The sequence below is a fragment of the Mucor mucedo genome, assembly GCF_025094135.1.
Source record: "Mucor mucedo strain NRRL 3635 chromosome Unknown EV154scaffold_9, whole genome shotgun sequence".
Taxonomy (NCBI): Eukaryota; Fungi; Mucoromycota; class Mucoromycetes; order Mucorales; family Mucoraceae; genus Mucor; species Mucor mucedo.
The window spans coordinates 350,663-370,182 of NW_026252293.1; the positions used below are offsets into that span (position 1 = coordinate 350,663).

At 37.6% G+C, this 19,520-nt stretch overlaps 7 protein-coding genes across 7 annotated transcripts; 4 read left to right on the plus strand and 3 right to left on the minus strand.

Moving 5' to 3' along the window:
* Window positions 1–6: 6 nt before the first annotated feature.
* On the minus strand, window positions 7–1,208 carry EV154DRAFT_494779 (phosphoribosylformimino-5-aminoimidazole carboxamide ribotide isomerase). The gene is made up of 7 exons (XM_051599948.1): window positions 1,055–1,208; window positions 693–986; window positions 548–624; window positions 461–491; window positions 286–404; window positions 163–226; window positions 7–100 (listed from the first exon to the last, which is right to left on the minus strand). The coding sequence occupies exons 1-7, from the start codon at window positions 1,165–1,167 to the stop codon at window positions 31–33; spliced, it is 768 nt and encodes a 255-aa protein (XP_051462153.1). The 5' UTR covers window positions 1,168–1,208; the 3' UTR covers window positions 7–30.
* EV154DRAFT_318626 (Bis-triphosphatase) lies at window positions 1,047–2,160 on the plus strand. Its single transcript, XM_051594937.1, has 5 exons — window positions 1,047–1,367; window positions 1,426–1,430; window positions 1,520–1,578; window positions 1,637–1,747; window positions 1,796–2,160. The coding sequence occupies exons 1-5, from the start codon at window positions 1,267–1,269 to the stop codon at window positions 1,967–1,969; spliced, it is 450 nt and encodes a 149-aa protein (XP_051462154.1). The 5' UTR covers window positions 1,047–1,266; the 3' UTR covers window positions 1,970–2,160.
* On the minus strand, window positions 2,005–3,168 carry EV154DRAFT_559154 (MAGE family-domain-containing protein; the record flags this gene model as incomplete). The annotated part of the gene is made up of 6 exons (XM_051605531.1): window positions 2,005–2,109; window positions 2,170–2,387; window positions 2,445–2,675; window positions 2,731–2,877; window positions 2,930–3,020; window positions 3,079–3,168. The coding sequence occupies 6 exons, from the start codon at window positions 3,166–3,168 to the stop codon at window positions 2,005–2,007; spliced, it is 882 nt and encodes a 293-aa protein (XP_051462155.1).
* Window positions 3,169–3,211: 43 nt separating this feature from the next.
* Window positions 3,212–9,345, minus strand: EV154DRAFT_494788 (mediator complex subunit 23-domain-containing protein). Its single transcript, XM_051599949.1, has 15 exons — window positions 9,123–9,345; window positions 8,876–9,053; window positions 8,250–8,789; window positions 7,851–8,183; window positions 7,553–7,774; window positions 7,268–7,496; window positions 7,062–7,206; window positions 6,872–7,008; window positions 6,167–6,812; window positions 5,781–6,072; window positions 5,101–5,700; window positions 4,489–5,050; window positions 3,965–4,419; window positions 3,530–3,904; window positions 3,212–3,475 (listed from the first exon to the last, which is right to left on the minus strand). Exons 2-15 carry the CDS (start codon window positions 8,984–8,986, stop codon window positions 3,260–3,262), a joined length of 4,863 nt encoding a protein of 1,620 aa, XP_051462156.1. The 5' UTR covers window positions 8,987–9,053; window positions 9,123–9,345; the 3' UTR covers window positions 3,212–3,259.
* Window positions 9,346–11,662: 2,317 nt separating this feature from the next.
* Window positions 11,663–12,554, plus strand: EV154DRAFT_318916 (uncharacterized protein). The gene is made up of 2 exons (XM_051594939.1): window positions 11,663–12,165; window positions 12,221–12,554. Exons 1-2 carry the CDS (start codon window positions 11,707–11,709, stop codon window positions 12,239–12,241), a joined length of 480 nt encoding a protein of 159 aa, XP_051462157.1. The 5' UTR covers window positions 11,663–11,706; the 3' UTR covers window positions 12,242–12,554.
* Window positions 12,555–13,479: 925 nt separating this feature from the next.
* EV154DRAFT_494791 (uncharacterized protein) lies at window positions 13,480–13,894 on the plus strand. The gene has a single exon (XM_051599950.1). It carries the CDS (start codon window positions 13,552–13,554, stop codon window positions 13,840–13,842), a length of 291 nt encoding a protein of 96 aa, XP_051462158.1. The 5' UTR covers window positions 13,480–13,551; the 3' UTR covers window positions 13,843–13,894.
* Window positions 13,895–15,650: 1,756 nt separating this feature from the next.
* Window positions 15,651–16,065, plus strand: EV154DRAFT_494794 (uncharacterized protein). The gene has a single exon (XM_051599951.1). The coding sequence runs from the start codon at window positions 15,723–15,725 to the stop codon at window positions 16,011–16,013; it is 291 nt and encodes a 96-aa protein (XP_051462159.1). The 5' UTR covers window positions 15,651–15,722; the 3' UTR covers window positions 16,014–16,065.
* The last annotated feature ends 3,455 nt before the right edge of the window (window positions 16,066–19,520 follow it).

Consider the following 19,520-nt stretch of genomic DNA (forward strand, 5'->3'; position numbering starts at 1 on the left):
CAAGCGTGAGTTACAATTCAAATTTTTTATTTAATGAGTTTTGTTCCATTCAACACACTCTTCAAAAGTAACCCCATTACCACCAAAGATATCCAACGCGCTAAATATTTATAAAATAGTTAAACTCATGATTTATGAAATACGCGTCATTACAATCTTTACCTTCCAAATGTTAAATCGACTTTACCGTTGGATAATTTATCTACAAGTCGCAAGTCTTCCATAGCTAAAAATTTAGAAGATTATCAGATACGTACACCCAAATTTTTTAAATTATCCCTTTACATCTTCCACCACCAGCATAGGTAGTAGGAATGGTCACCCATTCACCAAGGCGTTCAACCAAATCTTCATCGATCCCATTACAAAGACCTTCTACGTCAGCTGCATGAATTAAAAATTCACTAAAAGAAACCGTTAATCATGATGCGCGGGAAAAAGTGTCATATAAAGCATTTACCTGCAGTATTGGCTAAGCATATCGAGGGTTTCTATAAACTCGCATTATGAAACTGTTTCTGAATGTCCCTCTCGTTCCTATCATTACCTTTGTTAACTTCCATATCTGTCATCTTTTGCCACTTGTCCATGGCAACCACCCACTTATTATTCTTTCTACGACAACTATATTTGTTTTTTTTTCTTTCGCATGAATATACACAATCTATTGTATCTGCGCTGATTTCTTGTACCTGACATCTACTACCAATCGATCTTTGCCTACAAGCTCACAAAGTTGAACCAGTCTCTCTTTGGAGAAAGTAGCACCGGGGAATAAATAGCTCGTAACAATAAGTTTAGAGGCGCCGAGTGATAACCAGTGTTGAGCATTCTCGAGGCTGATGCCACCACCCACCTGAAGTCCCTGGGGCCAAGCTGCTAATGCCTCTTCTGCTGCTTCATCATTGTTGGGTCCCAACTTGATGACATGACAGCGTGTCACATTGTTTTCCTTGTAAAGCTTAGAATAAAAACTAGGCGATTCTCTTTTTTGTTTTAGCAACAAGGGGGAGGGTTAAAATATAGTAATGTAAAGAAATGTAAGGTGACTTACTCGGACACAAAATTCGTAGTGAGTTGATCGGGAGAGTGGTCTAAAAGTGAGCCACCCACAATTTGCTTGACTTTGCCGTGATGGAGATCGATACAACCGTTGAATCGTGTCATGTCAAAAAAATAAACAGGTCTAAAAGGGAAAGAAGACTGTCTTCAAAAAAACAATTTTTTATTTTGAAGCTTTTCTCTTTAATTATTTAGACACTTGTAATGACTGGTTGCAAATTTGGTCCTTACTTGATTCATGAGTCTCAAATATTCTTTCGGTCTCAATGGTCAATCGGCATTGTCAACTTGAAACCCATTGCACCGTAAGTTTGGACTCATCTTTTATTATTATTATGAGCGTTTTATTCAAATTATATATAGTGGACGTATCCTTTTTTTTTCTTCTATTTGATATTTGACATATATACTTGTTCTAAGTAATACTATGAGTTCCTTGACCCTCTTCTATCCTTAGATGTCCTTGTCATTCCTAAAAGAATCGCACCAAGATTAGCTGACCTGAATAAAGAAGAGGTATCATCTGGATACTTTCAAGCCATCCCCCCTAAGACTAAGACTTATAACTAAATAGACTGCAGATTTAATGCTTTCCGCTCAACACATTGGCGGTGTAGTCGAAAAGCACTTCAAGGGTACTTCACTTACACTGACTATTCAAGATGGACCTCAAGCAGGCCAGACCGTAAGTATTTTATAGATTTTTTTTTTATTTACACTAAACACAAAACAGGTACCACATGTTCATATACATGTTGTCCCAAGAAAGAAAGGAGATTGGGCTCAAAATGATGATATTTATAAAGAACTGGATCAACAAAAAAAGGGTGTTGATAATGAAGATAGAAAACCTCGTACACAAGAAGAGATGGCTGTAGAAGCAGACGAGCTTCGTTCACTCTTTTAAAAATAAAAAATAAAATAATATGGTTACTTTTCAGCTTAGTTGGGGCCTTCAGATGTGGCACGGGTGGCAACTTGGTATCCTCCTTGTTTGTACATTCTATCCTGTAATTCCTTCTTTTGTGTTGAACTGCCATCATAAAACTAGGTACAAAAGTCTAAGCACATACATACATATTTGGGAGATACTTTTTATATTTTTACCTGTAATAAAAACTGGACCATGTTCTCGGGTGATAATTCGAGTTTGGCTCTTGCTCCCCATGTATAATCGAATTCAGTATCATCACCACTTGTATCTGGTCGCTTCGTTTTTTTTAAATGCTGGTTCTTTATAAACAATTCCAAAAGTTTGTCTCTATCCTCTGATGCTGAATTGCTTTTCGAAATCTTTAAACGATCCAAATGACTGTATAAATCAGCTGTACCCAGTTGGTTAATTTTGGTTTGTTCCGGTAAGATCAAGAAAGACTACTTACGACTTGTCATGCTCTGTGAGTTCAAAAAGATCAAACCTAAAATCACATACAGAATACCCGTCTGTTGGTACTCCTCGGGTGATTGATTCAGTACTTCACCAGTACGATATGATTCCTTCATATTATATCGCAAGATAAATGTACCCGATGTACCGCTTCTTGCTGCTGCTGCTGCTTGTGTAGATGATTGTGCCTGTGTCGAGGATTCGGCTGCTTGTGTTGATTGTGTATCTATATTCTTCATTTGTCAGAATATGTCTTTCTTTTTACATTTATGTAATATTACTTTTTAATTGTGTTTGAGATTGATTTAACTTTTCTCTTAATTTGGGTAACTCTACCAAGTCCATGCCGAACACTTGATTCAACTTGATGCGAACTAAATCCATGACATTATTGAACGAGACCTTTTTATTTCCGCCCTGAGAAATAACTAGATATTGTATAAGTTCTCTTTTTCTCTACCATCGTTTTTCTTTCCTTACTTTTGGTAATATCTTCACGTTTAACAACTTTTCGCTTATATTCACAAGCAAGAGCATATCGAATGACGTCCTTTACTTTACGTTGAAGAGCCTGTTTTGAAAACATTAAATTTCTTATTCACATGCAAGGTGTGTTATTATTTTAAAACCTCATCATCCCAATGTTCTTCCTGTAGTTGAGAAAAATCGGCATCGTTATCTAAACGTGCACGTTTCTGAGGTCTAGCTTGACTTGACATGTTTTTGACACAATAAAAAAAAAACACAATAGTAATACGAACGCGCTTAACAAGACCAAAAAATAATAAAAAAAAAACGTGACCTTTTTTATTACATAACTAGTCGCGATAATCGTTGTGCAATAGGTGGATTCATGGATCGAATAATGTCACGCAACTGTGTAGCGAGTTCATTGGATTTGATAAAGCGGGTTCTGATGTGATGTAAAAAGTCATACACTTGTTCAAGAGCTTGAGTGGTCCAACCATCCTTCATATCCATGGTAGATGTCACCTGTTTGACCATATGCATTAACTCTATCAGGAACTTTTAAGAGGCGTTAGACTTTTTTTTTATATCAATCTGATAGTGATCACTTACGCCGGCATCACTACTATCTAATTTCTCTATACGATGTAAAGCAGGTCCTAAAAGGAAACACATGTACAGTAACTGCACATCCGTCTTTAAGGCACCCGACATTCTCAGCTTTGTAAAATACTCTAAAAAGATGGAAAAAATGTCCAGACTGGAGTAATGGACAATACTATGGAACAAGGTTAAGAAACTATTGGGAGCATTGGTTCCATAATTGTGCAAGTTAAACTTGTAATCGTTAAAGATGTACGGGAATATCATGGCCTTCCGAAGTCGCGCACTCATCGAGTCCTTTAACACGGCCGTTGTAGTTAAATCGGGCAAACTTTGTGTCATTGTGTATCTTCCATTCACGCTTCTTGGTATACCACATCGGATCTACAACAGAAAATAAAATTAGCTTTTTTTTTACTGATCGAACGATTTTTTTTGCCTTACCAGTCGACAAGGTTCAGACACCTCTAGTAAGTGCGGGTCGGTCTCGATCAAGTCATTCAATTCTTTAAAGATGGGGTGCACAAATTCCTTTTGGGGTAAAAGAGGGATTAACAGACCAATCGCGTGCATCGTGAGGGCAGAGACACCCACATGATGTGACTCTCGCAACAGTGGTAGATCCAAGAACATTTTGATGATACTGGAAGGTGGTACAGGTGTCAACATGACTTCCAATGTGGCAATCGTTATTCCTTCTACAGCTGGACTACCAATCTCTCGGAAATGTCTTTCGGGTAAATCGGGACGTGTGCGCGGTGCACATTTAGGCGGGTTCAAATTACCAGCCAATTTATAAATCACCTTTTCGAAATACCCTACATCAAAACCACTTCCGTCATCTTGATCATCCATCGCATATTTTTTTGCCGAAGGTACAATCACCACTTGATCAAAATCTATTTTTTTAGAATAAACAAAAAAGTTTAATTGTCTTCTGTATTATGAATTTTGTTGAACTTCTTTACCGATAAGCCGTAATATCCGCTTTCGGATTCTCGGATCGCGTAATGTATCGGATGCGTGATAATATAACAAAATACTCGTGACAAAAGAAAGTGGTGATTGATGTTGATGAAACAAATGTCCATACCTGTCCAATACATTATGCAATAAATCCGTTTCGGAATTTTCAATCAATCGCATAATCAACGTTTCCATAGATGACGTGAAGTCACTCACCACATTGGTAAAATAAATCGGTAACTTGGTCTGTTGCTGCGGTAAATCACCTAATTGTTGTCGCACTGCAAAACTCTCAAATTCATAATGCTCTGGGTACTCTCGCAAATACTGCATCAGCTTGGCTTGGAAATCTTCTTCGGTCCAATGACGATGACTGAAATTCAAGCTGTCCCATTTATGCACACGCTTTTGAAATTCAGGTGAGCTTAACAGTAGGTAGCCAACGTAACTCATCGCTTTATTTGTACGATCAAGGCTTCCTCCTCCTTTGCTTAATGCAAACAAGACATGGTTAAAGTTAATCCACTGGTTTGTCCAAATAAATGTATCCAAAAGTGAAAATAACTAATACAAAGGTTATTGATGATCGAAAATCAAATCAATTGAGAACTTACAAATTCAGAACTATTAGGCGGGTATTCCACACTAAGAATAAAATCAACGAGATCGATGGTATTGGTAGCCATACGTGAAGGTGGGATCAACAATAACAGTTTTCGCACTGCAGCCATATTACAACACTCGGTAGTATTTCTTGTGATAGCAATCACCCACATCGTGCACAACAAACTCGATTGGTTTTCCGGGATCGAGAAATACTGCAAAGCAATACGTTCGGCCTCCGCAGACCCGTGAAGTATATAAGCCGTAATGGCCTTGTTAGTAGAGATAAGGTGTTGTACCTTTTGCGGTGTAACAGGTGCACGGGTCGGTAGTAATTGATTAGGCGAGTCCGGAGAGTCGTAAAACGATCTTACAGCTGGTGGAAAGTAACGTTTGGCTTCAGCTGTCCATTCTAGTTTATACTCGTACAAACTCGTTAGTACACGGTATATTTGATCCGTCTTGATATCTGCCTGTCCACGCGTCTTAATCAGTCGGCTGATTGTACACACCATCAATCGTGCCAGCATCTCGGACTCGGCAAACCATATCGGTTTTTCACGATGTGGGTCGTCTAACGAACGTAGTAGCTTGACATCCATTTGCATGTGCTAATATAGTATAATATGTATTCATTTTTAAAAAAGAATTAATAAAACATGGCATCACACAGTTTTTCTTTCTGACTTACAATAATATTGATCGTAAATGACTCCAAAGCTTGGTAGCACTGTCTGTTTTCCAGGTACGAGATCGAATACCGTATATAATGTAACAAACCAGACGCTAGAGGCGAATACTTTAAGAACCGGATAAATCGGTAATTCATCAATTGCAATATGGTTTGTAGCCAGCGCATTGTTTGATCAGGCAATTGTACTATATCCCCATTTTCTGCTGATACTGCGGTTGTACGTTTCATCTTGATCATTTTATCGCACCTTCTTAGCTTTTCGAAAATTTCCTTGATCATCAACTCGGCTCTATATTGAAAAAGCATTAGTTTTCGTGATGGTAAGAGAGAGCGAATAAACCGTCTATATAAATATATAAAAGGATTTTTTCTTATATACTTGCGAACAAGGAGCACTATAAAGTAATTTGTACACCACGTCAAGAACATTGGGTGGCACACAAGCAACGGGTGAAGAGGTAGATTGATATCTTGGTCCCAACTCACTGTCCAACATCATTTTATAAATCACCTGCAATAATCGATGTTTGGCATTCACACATAGCAAATCTAAAAGCTTGTAATTCAGGGTACCGCCCTTCACATAGGTGGTCGATGGGTGTCCAAGTGTATCAATCTCGGCCTTGGTGGGAACCAAATACACATAGAGTGTATACGGCACCACATCCTGTCTCAACTGACTTTCCATCGCAATTTTTGTCATTTCCTGGAGATCCAGGTTGCTAAATAATGTGGAGTTTGTCGGCACATTGCTATGATAATAATTGCTAAAATAGGCTTGTATTTGATAACACAGGCCTGCATGTTGCAATGAGGCAGCAATCAATGGATGTCTCTGCTTAATATTGGTGACGTCCTTAATATTTGCCTTTTGATGATTGACGGCACACTGCAACGCCAAGTCACGTAATGTAAATGCATCCTCTGATTCGGTTTGTTGTTCATTATAGAGTCGCACCAATTTGTCAAACAGCTTTTCGTCCTGTTCAAAATCTTTTTGTATTACGTTGGTTGAAACTTTATCAATGTCTGTAATAAAGAGAAGATTATTATTATCAGCTTGTTGGAAATAAAAAGGGGATACTTGCAAAATAATTGTAAAAGTAGCCAGACCAGACCATTGTCTTTGGTGATATGATCTTTGGCATTGGGACCATATGGTTCTCCGTTAGGTTTATATACCAATTCATAGAAATCTTGAAGAATGTCTTCATAAGAGAAAAAACTATAATCAAAATGTCAATTGTCTTCATTGTAGTTCACAACTAAATTTCTTACTCGGCAGACACAAAGCTGTATAATTGATCGGCGGTTTCTGTCATCAACTCCCATAAATCAATGTTCTGTGGTATCATCATGGTTATATCCTCGCCCCGTACAGATGCATTTGTTGGATTAAAGGACTCGCTTTCTTTTTCTGCCACTATGTAGATGAAATTGTGTAAATGTCAAATTGAAGGAAAATAAGTGCCCCGGGGACTTACTTTTGGCATGATCCGGATCCCGTTTGGTATTTCGGCTATAGTGTTGGATACATCGAATGACATCTCTGACTTTGGCAACCATGGCCTTTCTAATTTGCGTTGTATCTAAACCGGTTTGCGTCAATGACATGGCCAATTGTCGAAATTCATCCATAGAAGCGCGTTGAAATAACATGTCTCGAAAATGAGTTTCAATATTAGTTGAGTTTCCTTCCTTGACAAATTCAATCTACATATGTGTGTTATTACATCGTATATCTTCTACCTTTTTAAAAATAAATATACCAAATCTCCTTCAAACATATGGTAACTGGTTCTTGTGGTCAGATCATTGTACTCATGACGTCGGCTCATTTGAGAAATCAAGGGCCATGAAGCATCCGGTGGCATCATCAAAAACGCCAAATGACGCCGTCTCTTTCCTAATTCATTCACAAACTTTTCCATAGCCCAATGGATACTTTGTGCAAATGTTCCTCTCAAAAAATGTCCATAGACGTCCGGCAACTACATAAGATAATGGATTTAGCTAACCCGCTAGATTATGAGATATAACTTCTCTTCATTGCATATATATATTTACAGCCACAATAATATCATAATGAGATACTACACCAGCACCATCCCCATTTGATCCCAATAATAATAAATTAATCAACTCCTTTCCCTTGTTCAAACAATGCACTTGGATCGTTGTCAGGTCCGAAGGTAAAGTGTTGATCTCTCGCAATACATGTTTAATAATATTGATGGCCATCAACGTCGGTACTCGTTCCAATAATTTAGGATCTTGCAAGAGACATGTTGTCATATAGTAGAGTGTCATGAGCCATATGTCGGAGTTGTTAATGGATGGCTGGACAGTTGAATTAGGTGAAGGCGTTGTATTCAGAAAATGACCATATAACTCGGGGATCTACAAAAAGAATTGTATTATTAAGGAGATGTTGTGTGTATATATGTTTTTTTGTTTGGTATTTACAGAATAAATCACATCGTAGTAAGTAAGTGTTCCAATGCCGGTGAAATCCTCTGTCAAAGTATCACTATTTTCCAACATATCTGCTGTGATTGCATGATCGCGAATCAATAGTAAATCCAATAATTCTTTACCGACCAGAAAGCATTTCTGTTCCAGTGAATTGAGTTCTTCCTCTTTTGCTGCTGTATGAAATCGGGTGAGTTCTATTAAGATCTGTTTAATAAGACCTAATAAAATAGGGGCAGTAACACCCGAATGATAGATATGTTGTTCAGGGCAGGTCCGAAAGCACGACAAGATGAATTGTAAGGTGATGATCCAAGAAGATTGTAATGAATTATCTAACGATAAGGTGGGAGTGATTTCTTCTATCAATGCGCCCAAAGGGAATAAAAGTTGTTTGCTTGTACTCGTTTTACTACTGGATGCAAGGGGTATCCCTTTTAATAAATGGTGTACGAAAGTAAATAATCTCGACGTTTTCTCTTGTGTGATGGGTGCTTCGCCATATTTCGATAAGATTGCTTTCAATTGTTCAGCCTACAAAAGGAAAGTTTATTTAACAAGACACGTAAAAAAAAAAGAAAAGGTAAAGAATAGACTAATGTCTCGCTGTACAGTATTACCACTTGGCCTCCATTAATTTGACAAGCTCGAACAAAGTCATGCGTTAGAGTTTCGTAATCGATACGATGACTCGAGGCGGTATAATGAACTACACTTTTATCATACTGCATGTCATTGGTTGTTCCAGGATGTAGTAGATCGAGTCGACGTCGTTTTGAGGGATTTCTGTTAAAAACTCTACGATTAAGGAGTAGTCAGTTTCTTTTTTCTCTGTGGCGGATGCCTGTAAAGGGCAATCTAATTTACCCATAAATGGTTTGCTTTTCTCCATGTTGCCACTCCTAAAACAATTTTTTTATAAGAAAGATGGGGTAAGAGGGAAGCTTTAGGGGAATAGTTACTGGCGTTGGTATTTCGTGGATGTCTACGAATAACCGAGAAATAACTGTTCGCAGTGATTCCATTTTATTACAGCAACTGTATAAGAAAGAGAAGAGAAACAGCAAGTTATCTCTCTACTAAAAATACGCGTTCGGTCTTTTAAAGCGGGAGAAAATGAGAGGTTTGAAAATGGGGGAGTACCATATTTTGGAAAAACTTCATGTTTGTGGCGTTGAAAGGTAATGCAAAGCAAAATAAGAAAAAGGAAACAAAGGGAGCATAAACAATGAAAGATAAACAGAGCAATGTTTTTAGCACTGTCGACTATTATATCAACTTTATGTTCGCTAACAGGTTGATTCTCTATTTGAGGAGGATTATAAGATCACATTGTGCAACCTGCCTTTTGTGAATTGATCACCATAAAAATATTATCATTCAATGGCTTCTTGATTAAACATGGTTTCGCAAAGCCGGTCTTATATAAATAGCCAAACCTGGATTGATAAAAATCAAAGCTCTAATCGCGTCTGTATACTTGTAGTTGGAAATAATAGTGATTCCTTCAGCAAAAAAAGTTGTACAGCCCTAGTTTTACAACGGGACTTGATGTAAAGGATTTTTAGTGACGGGTCAAGAATATTTATCTGGGGTAGTTTAAATAACTCTTCATGCCTGATTGTAAAGAGGTTTTTTTTTGAAAACAAGGCAATATGTCTTACGAGGATGTATGCTTTAATGGCTATCAATGTTACTGAAGTATTATATAAAACGTCTTAAAAAACATGTAAACTACTCAAATTACCTTGCTTTTCAAGAGCTGTTGGTTCCCATGATTGGCATAAGAGAAATTCGATCGGTTCGGGCTTTTACAATCCCTTTAAATCGGTGGGTGTGAAGGCGTACCTTTCTAAGTCAAATTTACTCCCCGAGAGTGGACTTAATCCGATAAAACTGTTACTTTTGTATAAAGAAGAAATTTACAGTGTCAATGGACATAACTGACTTAGAGTAAAAAATTAAAAAAAAAATGAAGTATTGTGTACGACCGAATATTGAGTGGTTAAGTGTCGGGCTGTAATGCTACCAGGTGCTGCTACAATTGTCATATGTCAATTTATTTTATTACAAAGTTCACTGTTAATCACACTAACAGACCTATCCTATACTACCTTAAAAGACTTTTTATAATTTTTAATAAATCTAATCGAAATTTCCCAAGAACATGATTTTTTAACTTTGATAATCTGCTTAAAATAACACAAAGTAGATTTTGCAGTCGCCTTGATTCTGGTGTTTATTTTGAGAGTAATCATTTCCTAATAGCTGTATTGTTCAATTGTATCACTTTAATTAAATTGTTATAAGTAAAGTCTCAAACATTAAGGGGTTCGCCCGATTATCTTTTTTTTTTTTCGCATTCTGTCTTTAAACTTATCATTTAATCAAAGATAAGATCAAGTCGAGTTCAATTATCACTTTTATCATATTAACACATATTGTGCTTTTAAAAAATGAAAACTATGTATTCCTCATAATAAAGCTAAAAAATTAGGAACAGCTTTAATAAGTAGGATTTTCAAAAGCAAATGTCCTTCAAAATTATGATAAAAAATGTATTTGGGTATTCAGTTCTTGCAAAACCACAGAATGTGATAATCGGGTGGGGAACATCTGAAACCTCTTATTATTATTGATTAAATAAACATTAAATCATTTTGACATAAGCCAGCTCTTATAAAAATCGTTCACACACTTTTTTATTGGATTAAATACACAATTAAATCCTGCCATAATCCTGGTCTTGTTTATCAGTCTATACACTATTTCCCGAAGTTATTAGCTTATTATTTTGGCTCACCAAATTTGGCGCATTCACGTATATACTGCATCATAAAACAAGTCTGCGACTTAAATAATTTCGGGAAATGATGTAAATAAGATCGTTCACACACTTTTTTTTTGATTAAATAATCAATTAAATCATCATGACATGACCAATTTTGTTTATTTGTCTACAAATAAAGCTAAGTCAATTTTTTTTTTTTTGATCAAATAAAAAATTAAATCATTCTGACATAAACAATTTTATCAGTCTATAAAAGAAAAAAAAATATTCACACCTTTTTCTTCCTTTCTCATTATTTTTTTATTTTTATTCATGGACAACATACTTTTCCTAAAGGAAAGTAAAAAATACTGTAAAAAGGTTAGTTAATAGCAAGTGTTGTTTCATTAAGACGCGCTAAAATGTTATGTTTGTTTAAGAAAGATGTTTGTTCCAAATTTTTATTATCCAGAGGCCAGGCTTCGCTAAATGATAAAGACCTCTCCGTTCTAAGTTGTAGGCATTGTTAGCTTACAAGGGTAAGGAACTTAAATATAAGTGCGAAAAAACAATCACGTGACTCTAAAAAAATACGTAGAAAATTTAAAAAAAGATATTAAAACCATTCGCCGAAGCATGTTTGGTTCTTTTGGCTTCAACCAGGTTGATAACAAGTTTCCCATGAATGTCATGATGCCGCATATAACAATCATCAATTATATCAACGGTCATTCGCTAACCAGATCAAATGCTGAAAGCAAGATATTAGCATTAATGAATGTCAGCACGGAAAAGGTTGTGATTAGATTATTACAATACGTTAAACATATGGTTAAGGCGCTGCTTTTCATTGCTCAAAAAAAAAAAAAAAAAAAAAAAAGAACCTTGCACAGCAAAAATTACTACGCTCTACCGATGGGTAAACCATTCCTCCTGCTAAACAGAGTTCAAGGCTTACACCCCTTCAAAAAATTGATTATACACAAGACCGCCAAGATAGCCGTACGGAAAACGATGATAAAGCTACATACTATATCAAATTCAGGCCGATCAAGCACGCAACCTTTGCGCACGTTTGTCAAGACTGGTACCAGCGAGTTCAATATAAGTCAAAGCATCTGTTTCAGGTCGTGGCTGCTGGTAAGTTTACAATAATCAAAATGATATCGTGTATATTAAATATCTTATTCTTTAGGGACTAATGGTCGTTTTATAATGTTTTCGAAGTATCTTGTGGTAACCAGTTGCCTTCAGGCCCTCTACCAGATCAGAACGTATTCCTTTAAATTTAATGAGGAACTAGCAAGACCACTAGAGCCAGGAGAAACCCCACCCGATTGGACAGGAATACAAAACAGTTTCTCATCATGACACCCTCTGTATCATACAACTTAATAGTGTCAGCGATTCTGTAAAGAAGTATGATGATACAGATTGCAATCTGATTGCAACACTGAAGCGGTTGACTGAACCCTGATTCTGAAAGAATGGTTATTGGTGATTCTTGGTGATTCTTGGTGATCTTGGTTTGGATGTTCAGAAATGACATTTGACTTGTTTAAGGGGTTATTTTCAATTATGCAAAATGTCAGAAAAAGAGAAGTAGATATTTTTCATCCTTTATTTCTTTTCGATTACGGCGAAAAATTGTAAGAAAACCGCGTAACCAGTGAAATAAACTGGCCAAGAAGCAAATATGACAATATATCGCATTTAGACATCATCCATTTTTTTAAAAGTTATCATAAAAGAAGGGCACAATTGCGGTTTCTGACTTTGGTGGAATTTGTGGAGGATCAGGAGAAGCGTAAAGAAATACTCCATGAATATAAAAAATGGCGTCATAGCAGAAATGCGAAGGAGTATTGGAAGAGGAGAGAAGACGTTGAGCTTGGAGAAGAAGATGAATCCGAAGCAAGTTCTTCTGTGGCCGGCAGCAGCACCACAATGTCCGTCATCACCACCGCCAAGCATTGGACCACCACCACCACCACTGCCACTGCCACTGCCACCATCACTGCCACTGCCACTGCCACCACCACTGCCACTACCACTGCCACTACCACTACCACTGCCACTACCACTGCCACTACCACTACCACTGCCACTACCACTACCACTACCACTACCACTACCACTACCACTACCACTACCACTACCACTACCACTACCACTACCACTACCACTACCACTGCCACCACTACCACTACCAATAATGCCAATGCTAATGATACAACTGAAACGATCAGTTTGGCTGAAGCAAAAACCATTATCACCAACAACCTACCACTAAGTATTGACACCGACAACAATACGTATGCCAGTGGTTTGATGCGGTTTAGGTGAAATATCCTGGATTCAATGGGGTCTCTCCTTACATACGACTCCCACCTACAACATCTTCTTGCTCTGTCGAATATCCTGTTCATAGGCAAGATCTACTGTGACCCAATTTTGGAGCATTATTTCGAAAAGCCAATTCCTGAAATTCGTCAAAGCTTGTATCAGTCGCTTGGTTTTAACCAGATGGAAAACTTCCCTTCGGATGTTATGTTGCCTCTACTCAACATCGTCATTAACGTTAATTGCCGTATACTCACCAGGATAAACCAAGAAAGCAGGATCCTGGACTTAATCAACGTTACCGCAGACCAAGTCCTTTTCCATATAATTCAATGCGTGAAGACGATGGTAAAGTCAATTCCCTTTCAAAATCAGAAGAAGGAGATCAAAGATCTTGAATTGTGTACAAGGTATCTACAACCCTGTTTCCAAAAACTCTTTGATTCAGATGACCTGTCCATCATGTTTAAGTAGTTCAGTGTCAGCTATTTCACAGACACTGACATGGATGCCACTCAAAACTGACCAGATGGCTGCGCTGAAAACGATATCACCGCAACAGGTTATCTGGAAGTTAAGCCAATCAAGCACACCAAGAAACACCATAAAATAAACATCGATTTACATGGTTTATGTATGTTTGCGAAGACGGGTAACTAGCAAGTATAAATCAAAGCATAAAATTCATGTCATAGTTGTCGGTAAGTTATTACATTCATCAAAAATAATTTTGTGAATACTAAAATCTTGTTTCCAAAGACCAATGATGGGTTTGCCAGCCTACCCCCCTGATGCCATTCCCACGCCTGCTATCTGTCGTACTTTTAAACCCTAAGTCTGTGTCACCAGTAATCGTATTTACTGATTCAATGACGTAAATGAAACAGAAATTTATTTTTCACTTACAGAAGATACTTTGTTAGTCAAGCGGCTGGACTTTCTTTTGCGCAGCAAACCTGGGACAAATTTTTGGAACCTGATGAGTCAGAAACATGTGCCGATACTTGATTATCATGTTTTTTGACGGTACCCTGTGAAAACCTATTGGCTTCATATCCTATTGAACGAAATCAAGAACGTGTTTGCAAAATTGAATGAGGAGCTAGCAAGGCCACTCAAAACTGGAAGATGTCTATGTGTTTGTGAGAACATGAATTAGTGGCTCGGTGAGGGAATGCGTCATCTTGAAAAAGTATCCAGAAAACCACATCGGATCGGACAGGAATACAAAACAGTTTCTCATCATGACAGCTTCTGTATCATACAGCTTGATAGTATCAGCAATTCTGTAAAGAAAGGGTATGATGATACAGATCGCAATCTGATTGCAACACTGAAGCGGTTGACTGAACCCTGATTCTAAAAGAATGGTTATTGGTGATTCTTGGTGATCTTGGTTTGGATGTTCAGAAATGACATTTGACTTGTTTAAGGGGTTATTTTCAATTATGCAAAATGTCAGAAAAAGAGAAGTAGATATTTTTCATCCTTTATTTCTTTTCGATTACGGCGAAAAATTGTAAGAAAACCGCGTAACCAGTGAAATAAACTGGCCAAGAAGCAAATATGACAATATATCGCATTTAGACATCATCCATTTTTTTAAAAGTTATCATAAAAGAAGGGCACAATTGCGGTTTCTGACTTTGGTGGAATTTGTGGAGGATCAGGAGAAGCGTAAAGAAATACTCCATGAATATAAAAAATGGCGTCATAGCAGAAATGCGAAGGAGTATTGGAAGAGGAGAGAAGACGTTGAGCTTGGAGAAGAAGATGAATCCGAAGCAAGTTCTTCTGTGGACGGCAGCAGCACCACAATGTCCGTCATCACCACCGCCAAGCATTGGACCACCACCACCACCACTGCCACCACCACTGCCACCACCACTGCCACCACCACTGCCACTACCACTGCCACTACCACCACCACTGCCACTACCACTACCACTACCACTACCACTACCACTACCACCACCACTACCACCACCACTACCACTACCACTACCACTACCACTGCCACTGCCACCACTACCACTACCAATAATGCCAATGCTAATGATACAACTGAAACGATCAGTTTGGCTGAAGCAAAAACCATTATCACCAACAACCTACCACTAAGTATTGACACCGACAACAATACGTATGCCAGTGGTTTGATGCGGTTTAGGTGAAATATCCTGGATTCAATGGGGTCTCTCCTTACATACGACTCCCACCTACAACATCTTCTTGCTCTGTCGAATATCCTGTTCATAGGCAAGATCTACTGTGACCCAATTTTGGAGCATTATTTCGAAAAGCCAATTCCTGAAATTCGTCAAAGCTTGTATCAGTCGCTTGGTTTTAACCAGATGGAAAACTTCCCTTCGGATGTTATGTTGCCTCTACTCAACATCGTCATTAACGTTAATTGCCGTATACTCACCAGGATAAACCAAGAAAGCAGGATCCTGGACTTAATCAACGTTACCGCAGACCAAGTCCTTTTCCATATAATTCAATGCGTGAAGACGATGGTAAAGTCAATTCCCTTTCAAAATCAGAAGAAGGAGATCAAAGATCTTGAATTGTGTACAAGGTATCTACAACCCTGTTTCCAAAAACTCTTTGATTCAGATGACCTGTCCATCATGTTTAAGTAGTTCAGTGTCAGCTATTTCACAGACACTGACATGGATGCCACTCAAAACTGACCAGATGGCTGCGCTGAAAACGATATCACCGCAACAGGTTATCTGGAAGTTAAGCCAATCAAGCACACCAAGAAACGCCATAAAATAAACATCGATTTACATTGTGTATGCATGTTTGCTAAGACGGGTACTAGCAAGTATAAAGCAAAGCATATATTTCAGGTCATAGTTGTAGGTAAGTTATTACATCCATCAAAAATAATTTTGTGAATACTAAAATCTTGTTTCCAAAGACCAATGATGGGTTTGCCCACGCCTGCTGTCTATTGTACTTTTAAACCCTAAGCCTGTGGCACCAGTAATCGTATTTATTGATTCAATGACGTAAATGAAACAGAAATTATTTTTCACCTACAGAAGATACTTTATTGGTCAAGCAGTTGGACTTCTTTTGCGCAGCGAACCTGGGACAAATTTTTGGAACCTGATGAGTCAGAAACATGTGCCGGTACTTGATTATCATGTTTTTTGACGGTACCCTGTGAAAACCTATTGGCTTCATATCCTATTGAACGAAATCAAGAACGTGTTTGCAAAATTGAATGAGGAGCTAGCAAGGCCACTCAAAACTGGAAGATGTCTATGTGTTTGTGAGAACATGAATTAGTGGCTCGGTGAGGGAATGCGTCATCTTGAAAAAGTATCCAGAAAACCACATCGGATCGGACAGGAATACAAAACAGTTTCTCATCATGACAGCTTCTGTATCATACAGCTTGATAGTATCAGCAATTCTGTAAAGAAAGGGTATGATGATACAGATCGCAATCTGATTGCAACACTGAAGCGGTTGACTGAATCCTGATTCTGAAAGAATGGTTATTGGTGATTCTTGGTGATCTTGGTTTGGATGTTCAGAAATGACATTTGACTTGTTTAAGGGGTTATTTTCAATTATGCAAAATGTCAGAAAAAGAGAAGCTCATAGTTTTCATCCTTTATTTCTTTTCGATTACGGCGAAAAATTGTAAGAAAACCGCGTAACCAGTGAAATAAACTGGCCAAGAAGCAAATATGACAATATATCGCATTTAGACATCATCCATTTTTTTAAAAGTTATCATAAAAGAAGGGCACAATTGCGGTTTCTGACTTTGGTGGAATTTGTGGAGGATCAGGAGAAGCGTAAAGAAATACTCCATGAATATAAAAAATGGCGTCATAGCAGAAATGCGAAGGAGTATTGGAAGAGGAGAGAAGACGTTGAGCTTGGAGAAGAAGATGAATCCGAAGCAAGTTCTTCTGTTGCCGGCAGCAGCACCACAATGTCCATCGTCACCACAACTACCACACCACCACCACTGCCACCACTACCACTACCACTACCACTACCACTACCACTACCACTACCACTACCACTACCACTACCACTACCACTACCACTACCACTACCACTACCACTACCACTACCACTACCACTACCACTACCACTACCACTACCACTACCACTACCACTACCACTACCACTACCACTACCACTACCACTACCACTACCACTACCACTACCACTACCACTACCACTACCACTACCACTACCACTACCACTACCACTACCACTACCACTACCACTACCACTACCACTACCAATAATGCCAATGCCAATGCCAATGATGCCACTGAAACGATCAGTTTGGCTGAAGCAAAAACCATCATCATCAACAACCTAACACTAAGAAGTATTGACGCCGACAACAATACGTATGCTAGTGGTTTGATGCGGGTTAGGTCTGACAACCTAAATTCAATGGGGTCTCTCCTTACATACAAGTCTCACCTACAACATCTTCTTGCTTTGTCAAATATCCTGTTCCTAGGCAAGATCTACTGTGACCCAATTTTGGAGCATTACTTTGAAAAGCCAATTCCTGAAATCCGCCTAAGTTTGTATCAGTCGCTTGGATATAACCAGATGGAAAACTTTCCTTCGGATGTCATGATGTCTCTGTTTTGCATGGAGAACAAAATAAAAAATAAACCAAAAGTGATACTGTTAGAACTTGGATACCACTTTATTATGGACGAAAAAATATAACTAAAAACGTATTCAAAATGTATTCAAAATGTATTAAAATGTATTGATAATCTATGAGAAAAAACTATGGATATTTATATAAAGAACTGGGATAGTTCTAGGGAGAATAGTAAGCGCCTTATTGGATCATGATGTAATAATCTGGTGATAGTAAATAATCAACATGTCTTTAAATTTAACCCTTCCATACTGAGCATATAAATATTAGTCAGAGGGATCAACAGTTATAACATCAAATGACAAGAGTAATATTTGTGCTCAGGATCTAATAATATTCTATAGTCCAGTCCCATTCGATTGTATTGCTTTTGCAGAATAAATATTTACTCGCCACAGGGATTTTCCCTGTGTAAAGACTCCAACGGTAGGATGAGAACAAGCGGGGTAATGCGTGATTCATGATTAACTTTTATATTTATTATCCATCCTTAAAGTGATGTGACAATTAACTTTATTATTATATCTATGATATCCTCAACAGTCTCTGCTCACCATAGTCGTCAAAGTTAATCGCCGTATACTCACCAGGATAAACGAAGAAAGCAGGATCCTGGACTTAATCAACGCTACCGCAGACCAAGTCCTTATCCGTATACTGCAATGCGTGAAGACGATGGTAGAGTCACTGCCATTTAACAACCAGAAGAAGGAGGTCAAGGAATTTGAATTATGCACAAGGTGACTTCATTCATGCTTCCAAAAACTCTTTGACTCAGATGACCTTGCCATCATGTTTAGTTATGTTTAAATCACTGCAAAATAATAAAACAATAAGAAGTAACTTTTAAAGGTTTTTGATTTTATTTTATGGGTAAAAGTATACAAACTAGAGTTTCACTGTTAATATTATAGTGAACGGTTTATCACCTGGGTTCGTTCATCCCGATATAAATCCAAATTTCATAAAGACGGATTTTGTCCGTTTGGATCACTTAAAATAAAATCCATTCTCGATTTTTTTCGGGATGAACGAACCCAAGTGTATATGTTTATATTTTAATAATATTAAAATATAAGCAATTGTATGTCTAAAAAGTGTTATACCAAGTTAGTAAATAAATCATTATTTATTACTTTCAAGATATAAAACATCTCATATTTAATAAGTAATAAATAAAGGTTAAATATAATAAGAACTGATATCATCTATTAACATGTTAGGGCGTACTGGAACCTTTTCAACAAGATCCAAGGGATTTTTGTCATGGACATAAAGTTAGACGAAAGTGAAGACTTGGGAAAGTAAGACTACTTTATTAGAAGGAAAAGAATTAATATATATTTACGATCGTTTATAACAAGATTTTCTGCAATCAAAATCCTTTAAAATGCTAGGATTATCAATAATATCGTCTCGGTTATAATACTTCATGAACCCAGTAGACGAAGAAAGGTCAATGATGATCTTCTTGATGGAACCACGA